This window comes from Bicyclus anynana, chromosome 11 (assembly GCF_947172395.1).
Source record: "Bicyclus anynana chromosome 11, ilBicAnyn1.1, whole genome shotgun sequence".
NCBI lineage: Eukaryota > Metazoa > Arthropoda > Insecta > Lepidoptera > Nymphalidae > Bicyclus > Bicyclus anynana.
The window spans coordinates 1,925,556-1,937,026 of NC_069093.1; the positions used below are offsets into that span (position 1 = coordinate 1,925,556).

The following is an 11,471-nucleotide window of genomic DNA, read 5'->3' on the forward strand; positions in this document are numbered from 1 at the left end:
TAAGAGCGTTTATATAAAATGATAATAACAAAAATAAATGCCAACATACAATAATTAATATGACATATCTATATATACATTATATATATATAATTATAATATTAGAATATATATAAATAGAAATATGAATACTTATACCAATTAATAAACTGTACCTAAATATGTTATTTGTATCTAAAGTTCCCACTAAATAATTGATGCCTCCACTGCATAATCTTCTGACTCTTTTTGTCTATATAACATGAACTTCTTCAATTTCTGAGAGAAGCTTAATTTGGATTGAGACCCGCGAATAGGTGGCGGAATGTTGTTCCAGCATCGAGTGCGTCATCAACAAAGAATGCGCTATGGCCTGCTCCCTTCTTGCGCCCCTGCTTCATATCCTCACACACTTGTACCGCGCGGGCGAGGATTCGTGTGACTGTCCTATAGTATTTACTATAATGTAGTTGATACTATCTATATCTATTTATTATTTATTAAAATCAATCCCACTTTTCCTTATAATTTTTTAACTCTAGAACGGGCTAACCCATCCAAACCAAATGTTTAGGCTTTGTTCGGACTATTTAGTAGATGATTTATGTGAATCAAGTGAAGTTTGCACAAAATAAGGTAAGGGTAGGGTAGGGGTAGGAGTTGGGTAGTAGTAGGTTATAGGAAAGAAGTGCACATAAATCAAAGCGAAGCTTGACCGGGTCGAGTTGATAAATAACAATCCGTGTCGCACATCCGCAGAGCGTCGAGCTGGACGTGGAACATGATGTTCGTGCTGGGAGTGCTGGTGCCGTGGTGCTCGCCGCTGGCGCTGAGAACGCTGCTCTGCGTCAAACCGTTCGTGCCTGACTTGGAGTTGTCTCAGGTAACTAACGTTAACGAACACAGTTATTTTTTTTTTTTAAGTTAAACTTCTTTGACTTGGGTAGTAAGAGCAGATACAGACCTTCAATATTTAACTGTACAGGTTGACTGTTCAGTTAAAACTGCAAGCCTGTAGCACGGGCATGTTGCTGAATGTGTTACGAAGAATAATCAAGCGAAGCGTCTAATATGCACCGTGAATTGGATGGATATTAGACGCTTCGCTTGATTATTTATGATATTAGATAATTTTGTTGAAAGTTCTAGGTAAAATTTTACTAATTTTAACTTGGTTGTGTAAAAGTTATACTTTTCTCCTATTTATTGAATAGGTAAATGGGACTCTATTTCCAAAACGGAGTAGCGAAACTCAAACTATGTGGTCACTGTTGCTGAAGCTGTGGCGACATGTGTCCAAAGAGAGGACGCGATTTGAGACTGAACCTGATACTGGTACGTACGATTTTGATGACACTTTATATTCTAACATTTTTTTAAAAACGGAGTACTAAATATTCAAATATATGTATACTAGCGGACGCCCGCGACTTCGTCCGCGTAAATTTCGATGTCAACTTTATGAATACTACTACTACTACTACTACCCCTACCCTACCCTACCCCTACCCTACCCCTACCCTACCACTACCCCAACCCTACCCTATCCAACACCTACATCTACCCTACCCCTACTCTACCCTACCCCTACCCCCACCCTACCCCTACCCTACCCCAAACCTACCCCTACCCTCCCCGTACACTATCCTTTTCCTACCCCTATCCCACCCGTACCCCTATCTCACGCCTATCCTACCCCTACCCTACCACTTCCCTATCCTACCCGTACCTCTACCCTACCACTACCCTACCTCTACCCCTACCCTACCACTACCCTAAACCCGGCCCTAAACCTACCCTACCCCTACACTACCCCTACGCTTCCCTACCCGTACCCTACCCTAACCTGTAACTTCTCTATCTTACTCCTACCCTTAGCAAAATCGGTCCAGTCCTTCGAGAGTGGTGGTATGACCAAGAGAAATAGAGACTTCTATGCTAATAATATAAAGAGGTAAAGTTCGTGTGGTTGTAGTAGGTAATCTCTGGATCTACTGGACCGATTTGGAAAATTGTTTTACCAATAGAAAGCAACGTTATTTGCGAGTGTCATAGGCTATGTTTGATCCCCATATTCACACGGGAACGGGAACTACGTAAATGAAAGCGCCGGGCGTCATATAGCGGAATTTCTGCGTCTTTTAGAAATTTTGTATTATCTCCGAAACTATTTAAGTAATTAACATACTGTAAAGGGCAAATCTTATCTCCATAATATCCTTGTAATTATTAAATAATTTATTTTAATAAGGATTAAAGTTTAGTTGTATAAATAATGACGTAAACCTAAGTATATAAAATTAATAATTTTTAAAACACAAAAGGTACTATATCTGCTAATATATTGAAGATAGATATATGGTGTCGCGGACTTTTTTGTAGAACTTTTAAAGATACATAAAGCCTCCATACATTAATTTCAATTTTACACAATGGTTAAGGCAGCGCATGCGAATAAGTCTGCTTAGGAGGATTTTCGGTCCGACCTGTATGACAAAAACTGTGATAACTCGACTAATATATATCATACTAATATAAAATATAGCCTATAGCACTCCCCGATAATGTAGCATTCTACTGGTGAAAGAATTTTTGAAATCGGACCAGTAGTTCCGAAGATTACCCCATTTAAAAAATGTGACAAACTTACAAACTTACAAACTTTACCTCTTTATAATATTAGTATAGATTGTTTTTTATTAATCAAAAACACGTATTTAAAAACAATAATGTTGAGTTGTAATAATCTATACTTCTATACTAATATTATAAAGCTGAAAAGTTTGTTTGATTGAACGTTTGAATCTCAGGAATTACTAGTCCGATTTGAAAAGTACTTGCAGTGATAGACTGCCCATTTATTGAGGAAGGCTATAGGCTATATATTATTTCCCGTATTTTTACGAGAACGGGAACTATGCGTGTAAAACCGCGCGGCGTCAGCTAGTGCTCTATATAGTCTATGAGTTGATACTCAAAATGAAATTCCAATGCAGGACTTCTAGGCAAAGGTCTGAGCCGGCAAGCGAACCGCGTGTGGAACTATGGCGCGGTGGGCGGGCTGGGCTCGCTGGCGCTGCTGCTGCTGTTCCCGCTGGTGGCGCTGGCGGCGAGCGCGCTGTCGCTGGCGGTGGCCGCCAGCGTGCCGCTGTGGCTGCCCGCGCTGGCGGTCGCGCTGCACGCGTCCAACGCGCTGCTGTACGACCTGGACTGTCCCGACCCGCCGCGGCTCAACAGGTGACTCGCCGCATCAGCTCGCTGCTGGTGGCGCTGGCGGCGAGCGCGCTGTCGCTGATTGAATGAAGCGAAATAAGAAAATCAAAAAATCAAAATCAAAATTCATTTATTTCAAGTAGGCTCAATTTACAAGCACTTTTGACACGTCACTTGACTATTTGTAAAGATTCTACCACCGGTTCGAAAGGCAGGTCCTGCTGAGAAGATACCGGCAAGAAACTCAACAGTTGCTCTTTTGAAATGAAAAAGTCATACAGTATTATAATTTACAATTGATAAGAATTACAATTTCTTATAGTTTTACTTCCTGTGTGAAGGTGGAAGCTGATCCAATGGCCTCCAAGCACTTTTATCGTTAAGGAACTCATCAATAGTGTAGTAACCTCGACTAAGTAAATGTTTTTTAACACATTGCTTAAAGTTGTGCATTGGCAAGTCCATCACAAAGGAGATGGTCCATTTCAGGTCCACTCTTGTACCCCGTATCATTAAAATTTAAAAAATATAAGGATTTTATTAAAATTTCTTTAAGTGAATAAATTAACTAAGTAAAAAGAAATAAATAAAATAAAAACCAAAAGTAGTTTTAAAAAATATTTTCTTTTATTTCCGCTAGTGTACAATGACTGATCCTGGGCTCCATACAATTTTGGACCATCTCCTTTCACTACTCAAGACAGAGACATTCTCCCTGCTTAATTCAGCGCAATCTGAGAAAGATAACTCCACGAGAGACGTTGGCGGAAACCACCTCCAGAACTTTGAAACGGCGAGCACCTTGTAACACCAGTGACTCGCAGAGGGCGCCACTGACTAATCACTTCGCGGAAACAAATCACGCCATCTAGCGTCGGCACGAGCCAACACGAGATAGAGCGACGTCATATGCGTCTCAGACTACTATATCCTACAACACAATCTGAAATATACAGGATGTAACGTAAATATTACGACATACCCTACAGGCTGATAGCTGAAAGGCCTACTAAAATAACGCAATATGTGTTAGCTAAAGTTTTGCGGTTCTTATGTTATATTGATTTTTATACAAAATACAAACTCTACCTTCAGTGCAATTTAGTTATACTATGTGCTGAACGCTTAAGTAATTTTTCAGCACATGGTATGACTAAGTTTCACTGAAAGTACGGATTTTTGTATTTTGTACAAAAACCAATATAACTTAAAAAGCGCAAAACTTCAGCTAACATATATTGCGTTATTTTAGTAGGTATATCAGCTATTGCCTTGTAAAGTATGTTGTAATATTTACGGGACAACCTGTATATGAATTGTTTCTTCATAAAAATATCGCAGTGTGACTGTTCCAGATGGTTCGTGCTGCTGGAGGTGGTGGTGTGGCGCATCGGGCTGCTGGGCGTGGCGCAGCCCGTGCTGGCGCTGCTGGTGGCCGTGCTGCTGTGTCCGCTGGCCGCGCTCGTGCTGCTCGTCGGTTAGATGCCTTTTGTTGGATTTGGCGTTGTCATGGGACGCACGAGTAGGATTAAGTTGCGCCGCCATATATCTCGAGACGAGAGAAAGATAAATGTAGACCAAGAAAGAGAGAGGCAATATGTATTTTTCTTTTACGAGATAATATGTCGTCTACGCGTGCTAGGCTTACTTTAGTGGAACATCATCGCTTATAACTTGAGTGTCGAATCATGACTGCGTCACCGGCCGTGTGCGGCGACTCCGTATAAAATGTTTCATATATTTTACACAACTAACTTAACTACAGTAAAGAGGTCGGTGGCGGCGTTTTAGTGACTTTAGTCAGTAGCCCGGCTGGAATGATGACACTTAACAGCTGTATCTGTCCCTACAGGCGGCGTGAGCTGGTGGGTGGTGCGCGGCGCGTGGGAGGCGGTGGCGTGGCGCGCGCTCATCGTGCGTGCGGCGCGCGTGCCGGCGCACGACTCGCGCTACTGCCGCCGCGTGGCCGGGCCCGCGCTGCACTCCTTCGCCTCCTACCAGATCACGTGAGTGGCGCGACGCATTGGCTGGCGGGTGGTGCGCGGCGCGTGGGAGGCGGTGGCGTGGCGCGCGCTCATCGTGCGTGCGGCGCGCGTGCCGGCGCACGACTCGCGCTACTGCCGCCGCGTGGCCGGGCCCGCGCTGCACTCCTTCGCCTCCTACCAGATCACGTGAGTGGCGCGACGCATTGGCTGGCGGGTGGTGCGCGGCGCGTGGGAGGCGGTGGCGTGGCGCGCGCTCATCGTGCGTGCGGCGCGCGTGCCGGCGCACGACTCGCGCTACTGCCGCCGCGTGGCCGGGCCCGCGCTGCACTCCTTCGCCTCCTACCAGATCACGTGAGTGGCGCGACGCATTGGCTGGCGGGTGGTGCGCGGCGCGTGGGAGGCGGTGGCGTGGCGCGCGCTCATCGTGCGTGCGGCGCGCGTGCCGGCGCACGACTCGCGCTACTGCCGCCGCGTGGCCGGGCCCGCGCTGCACTCCTACGCCTTCTACCAGATCACGTGAGTGGCGCGACGCATTGGCTGGCGGGTGGTGCGCGGCGCGTGGGAGGCGGTGGCGTGGCGCGCGCTCATCGTGCGTGCGGCGCGCGTGCCGGCGCACAACTCGCGCTACTGCCGCCGCGTGGCCGGGCCCGCGCTGCACTCCTACGCCTTCTACCAGATCACGTGAGTGGCGCGACGCATTGGCTGGCGGGTGGTGCGCGGCGCGTGGGAGGCGGTGGCGTGGCGCGCGCTCATCGTGCGTGCGGCGCGCGTGCCGGCGCACAACTCGCGCTACTGCCGCCGCGTGGCCGGGCCCGCGCTGCACTCCTACGCCTTCTACCAGATCACGTGAGTGGCGCGACGCATTGGCTGGCGGGTGGTGCGCGGCGCGTGGGAGGCGGTGGCGTGGCGCGCGCTCATCGTGCGTGCGGCGCGCGTGCCGGCGCACAACTCGCGCTACTGCCGCCGCGTGGCCGGGCCCGCGCTGCACTCCTACGCCTTCTACCAGATCACGTGAGTGGCGCGACGCATTGGCTGGCGGGTGGTGCGCGGCGCGTGGGAGGCGGTGGCGTGGCGCGCGCTCATCGTGCGTGCGGCGCGCGTGCCGGCGCACAACTCGCGCTACTGCCGCCGCGTGGCCGGGCCCGCGCTGCACTCCTACGCCTTCTACCAGATCACGTGAGTGGCGCGACGCATTGGCTGGCGGGTGGTGCGCGGCGCGTGGGAGGCGGTGGCGTGGCGCGCGCTCATCGTGCGTGCGGCGCGCGTGCCGGCGCACAACTCGCGCTACTGCCGCCGCGTGGCCGGGCCCGCGCTGCACTCCTACGCCTTCTACCAGATCACGTGAGTGGCGCGACGCATCAACAGTTGCAGTACCATACTATGCAAACCTGAGTGCCTGAAGACGAGTGATGACCTACGGATCCGAGACTTGGCGCTAACTATGGGCCTTAGAAGGCTCAAAGTCACTCAGCAGCCGATGGAGCGAGCTATGCTTGTGGTTTCTCTGCGTGGTCGAATCAGAAATGAGGATATCCGCAGGCAACCAAAATCACCGACAGCTCAACGAGTCGCACAGCTGAAGTGGCGATGGGCAGGCCACATTGTTCGAAGAGCCGATGGACATTGGGGTCCCAAGGTGCTGGAATGGCGACACCGCATCCGAAAGCGCAGTGTTGGTCGATCCACCACTAGCTGGACCGAGGACATCAAGCGGGTTGCAGGGAGCAGCTGGATGCTGGCGGCTCGAGACTGTTGTGTTTGGAAGTCCATGTAAGAAGCCTGTGTCCAGCAGTGGCTGAAAGCGATGATGATGATGATGAATATGCCACCGGTCCGCAGCGCGGCGCAGGCGCTGGCGGCGGTGGTGGCCCGCGGCGAGCTGGAGGCGCTGGCGCTGTGGGCGGCCGACTGCGAGGCGGCCATCGAGCGCCCGCTGCGCGACTACGAGCACTTCGTGCGCGCCTGCTTCGGGCCCTTCTCCGTGCAGATCGCCAAGGTTTGTTGCTGCTCGGCTCCTCTTTGGATACAAAACTGCATTTGAGATATATTTGATGAAAATAATAAAAACCGAGTGTTTGAGGGTGTGAGTGAGTCTACACCACACGACCGAAGTAAAATTTCTTTCAAAAGCGCCATCTATGAGCTTTAGGCATAACTACATCGCAACAGGTTCATGAAGTGTACAAAAATGGTTTGTTTCAAAGTTGTATAAGAATGCCATCTATTGGTAATGTAAAATAACAAACACTGTTACCGTGCTTGTCGATGGCAGCATGCGTCTTAAAGGCCGCTCAAGATTATACTTTTCGTAACGCATTGAACAGCTCACTCCCCAAGTCAAGCGTGCGCTAAGAAGTTTGACTTCAGAAACAAATGCGTTAATCTTCATTATCTAATGTATTACTTGAATTCGCTAGTTGTTATTAACAATTTTATAGTGCGTATACATGTTTCTTTTGTTTCCCATTAGACGGGCTCGTATAAGCAAGTGGAGAAGGAGTGCGGCGAGCTGGTGTGGTCGGCGCGGGAGAAGCTGTCGGCGCGGCGCCGCGACCTCGCGCTGCCGCTCAGCGACGCGGCGCGCGCGCGCGTGCGCATGCTGCCGCAGGAGCTGCGGGTGAGTTGTCGGCTGACACTACGCTCCGAGGTGTTCGCGGAGAGCAACTTGGCCGATACAATAATGAAGCAATGTGTGTACAGAAAGCAGTGCACGCGTCGGCGGTGGAGCTGGCGCGCATGTGGGGCGAGGCGGCGCGCGGCGAGGAGTGGTGGTCGGCGCGCGGCCTGGAGCCCGGCGACTGGCACGCGCTCGCCGCCAACACGCTCGTGGAGGTGAGACGTTGCGTCCAGCCTTGCGTCCTGTAATGTCGATGTCGACGCAAGCTGTATTAACCGAAAAGTGGATCTATAACATTATTCTTAATAATCTCATCTGTTTTGTACTGTTTTATGTGACCTGTTGGTACCCTGAAGTAAAACTTCTATAGCCCTCTCAACATCTCTCGTCTCAGACTTGCTTTACTTTACTAGTTACTTCACAATTATGCCGTTAAAACATTAAGGTTGCGCGCTAGGCTTACATGTTGTACTTTAGCAGTGTTACTACAGATGGCGCTTTTATAACTCAACGATATGTCATTTCGATTATACTTCCTAAATTCCTTCCCATAATACTTCCTTCTATTCTAAATCCTTTTCTGTTAAAGCTGCTCGGCTCTGGAATTCATTGCCCTTAGACACTCGGCGTGCCCAATCTCTAACCTCTTTCAAACGGCTGGTAAACATGCACTTTTTTCCTCCCTGATCTTTTAATTTAACTTACTAATCCAAATTACGCTTGTATGTGTATGTTTTATTTATTATTATTTTTGAATTATTTTGTTTATTTATTTTTCTTTTGTCTTCCATTAGATGCCGTCTTGTTTTTGTTTTGCAGGTTTTCATGTATGTATGTATGTGTGTATGTATGTGTGTATGTATGTATGTATGTATGTATATATATATTTCTTTGTATATATGTATGATGTAGTTAAGTATAGTCTATGTATTATTATTATGTATTATTGCTTAATATTTATGTATTTAAATTACTTAACTTTTCTTATTTTTTGTGTGCGTATACCCGAATCGGTGCTTACGTTTTTTTTTTTCTCTTCCACAGTGGTTGTCTGGAAGAGATCGCTCTTTAGCGATAAGACCGCCATTTGTACATTAGTTTCTAAGTGTTATTATAAGTTATTGTTTATTTTTGTTTTTAATGTACAATAAAGTATATTTCTTCTTTCTTCTTCTTCTTCTACTTTTCGTAACATTCACCAGCTTACTTCCCAAGTCAAGCGTGCGTAAGAGAAATTACTTCAATTAAATAAAAATTGAAAATTAAAAAACGTCTGATAAATATAAATATTGATATTTCAATATTTATATTTATCAGACGTTTTTGCAATATCCTTGCAGGTTTTTGACGCGGAAATCCTGGTAGCGCTAGAGGAGGGCGAAGCGCGCGTGGCGCTCGAGCCGGGAGCGGGCGCGGCGCGCTGGCGCGACCTCACCGCGAAGCACCCCGCGCCGCCCGACGTCATCGCCGAGCGCGAAGACTGGAGGCCCGCCCCGGGTGAGTGTGCGAAACTCGAATCAGCTCAGCCCTACGTCCATAAAGGTGTGTTGAGTTCTTACGCCTTGAGTCTTCGCAAGGGCCCGGGGAAAACACGACCGAAGTTAAACGCCTACGCTTCCTGAGTGCAATTCTCCGTCGCACTCTATGACGATGGAGTGGTCCTAAGGTGTGCCTCTGGTTGGAGGCGTTTGCGGTCTCCTTTTGCTTTTTATTTTCTTTTCCTTTCTTGGATTACCGTGAAGTTGGTTACCTCGAGTCCTATGAAGCTAGAGTCTATATAAATGCGCCGCTGACGCATTACTCATCCGCCAGATGTAGTTTTCTGCGGAAGAATCTGAGTTGAGCTGGAGTTCCGTCATGCGTTATACCTGTGTACAATTATTTATCCTGTTAAATCATGCCATTTAACCGCTAAGGCGTATGGGGCGACTGGAGCGGCACGCCGGCGCCGCGCGTGCCGCCGCCCGCGCTGGACGTGGCCGCGTTCAGCCCGCGCGCGCAGCCGCACCCGCCGCTGCCCTCGCCTGCCGTCGTCGCGCTCGTCTTGCACAACAGGTAAGGATTCAACCGCCGTCGACTGCCGCCGAGACGTCGCCGACTGCAGTTGACTGCCGCCGACTGCAGTCGGCGGTAGCAGTTGCTGCTCGTGTAAATGAACACTAACTCCAGTCTTGATGGTCAATAACCAAATTAAAAAATCCACCAACGTTATTGTAATTCTGACCTATTGGTAAAAATGCGTCTTAGACGTACGCCGCGTAGCGTACGTTTAAAGAGTGCTCGAGACTTGATATAGCTCGTGGATATTCGCGACACGATGCTCGAAATGTTTGGACCTGGGCAATGTCCTCTAGTAATAAATTAAATTGGTATCCTTAAAAGACTTTGTGTTTATTTCAATCAATGTTTGTTATCAGGGAGGCAGACATTCCTGTGCCGTTGGAGTCGGAGCTGTGTGCGGAAATATTGAAGAGCTTAGAAGACGCGCCCGACTGCGACGACAGACGAGGTACCGTTGCCTAATAGGGAATTTGGATGTGATTCTAATAAGAGTCGTATTTTTTTTCTTGTGGTATTAGTTTTGTATGGAAGCTGGCGTGCTATTTGCGGCCGAAAGTGTTCTCGGTAATGATAAATGAACCAAACGGTGTAGTGTTCGCTGTTTTTTTTTAATGATACGGTGCAGTTGCGTCTCAGAATGACTGCAGCAACTGAACTATTCGTCGTGCAGTTGACGTGTGTTGTGTTGTGTGATGACAGGACCCCTTTAGCAAATACGACGCTCGAACAGCATTGTAATGTGATGTTGTGTGATGGGTCGGTAGTTTTCCGAAGATAGCAGGACTAATGCACAACTTGTGCCTGATAGTTGATTTGTTTGCCGAACTCGACAGATGGCGTGGAGCGGTACCGAGGTGGAGGCAGCGAGGCGACGAGCGAGACGAGCGGCTCCGACACGCCCGAGGACGAGGACGCGCGCGCGCCGCCGCCCGCCGCCACGCCCGACTCCGCGCTCTGCAGGTACTACTGACAACGTATACATGAAAGTTCTTTTTTTTTTTCTTTTTTCAAGTAGGCTCAGTTTACAAGCACTTTTGATACGTCAGTTCAGTGTGATTGGTAATAGTAAAGCGTGACATCCCCAATATAACTACTTACTTATCGTTCGTTATCAACTCATATTCGCCTCACTGCTGAGCTGAAGTCTCCTCTCAGAATGAAAGGGCTTAGGCCAATAGTCCACCACGTTGGCCCAATGCGGATTGGCAGACTTCACACACTCAGAGAATTAAGAAAAATCTTTGGTGTGCCGGTTTCCTCACGATGTGTTCCTTCACCGATTGAGACACGTGATATTTAATTTCTTAAAATACACACAGTTGGAGGTGCATGTCCCGGACCGGATTCGTTACCACATCTTCCGGAAACGGAGGCAGAGGTCATCCACTGGGCTATCACGGCTCAACTAGTTAGTAAATTAATCGAATAAGATAGTGTGGAAACAAACTTCTCTTCGCCTTGTACAACTTCCAATCGTTGTCGGTTTTAGCCCCCACGGACGATTCGAGGTCTGAAGACAAATCCCCTCGCTACACTACTCGGTTCACTTAGGTCTTCATCAGAGCGTCGATGGAAGCAAATAGTGTATTTGAGGCTTAACAAACTCGTATTCATAA

General features: G+C 48.3%; 1 protein-coding gene across 1 annotated transcript in view; it reads left to right on the forward strand.

Moving 5' to 3' along the window:
* Positions 1 to 11,471, forward strand: part of LOC112056878 (uncharacterized) — a 32,640-nt gene that overhangs the window by 13,760 nt on the left and 7,409 nt on the right. The window contains exons 10-21 of the mRNA XM_052884501.1: positions 739 to 862; positions 1,194 to 1,314; positions 2,976 to 3,216; positions 4,548 to 4,669; positions 5,045 to 5,198; positions 7,017 to 7,173; positions 7,648 to 7,794; positions 7,878 to 8,009; positions 9,135 to 9,291; positions 9,711 to 9,849; positions 10,212 to 10,303; positions 10,689 to 10,815. Coding sequence (XP_052740461.1) covers positions 739 to 862; positions 1,194 to 1,314; positions 2,976 to 3,216; positions 4,548 to 4,669; positions 5,045 to 5,198; positions 7,017 to 7,173; positions 7,648 to 7,794; positions 7,878 to 8,009; positions 9,135 to 9,291; positions 9,711 to 9,849; positions 10,212 to 10,303; positions 10,689 to 10,815 — 1,713 coding nt within the window. The remainder of the gene's footprint in view (positions 1 to 738; positions 863 to 1,193; positions 1,315 to 2,975; positions 3,217 to 4,547; positions 4,670 to 5,044; positions 5,199 to 7,016; positions 7,174 to 7,647; positions 7,795 to 7,877; positions 8,010 to 9,134; positions 9,292 to 9,710; positions 9,850 to 10,211; positions 10,304 to 10,688; positions 10,816 to 11,471) is intronic.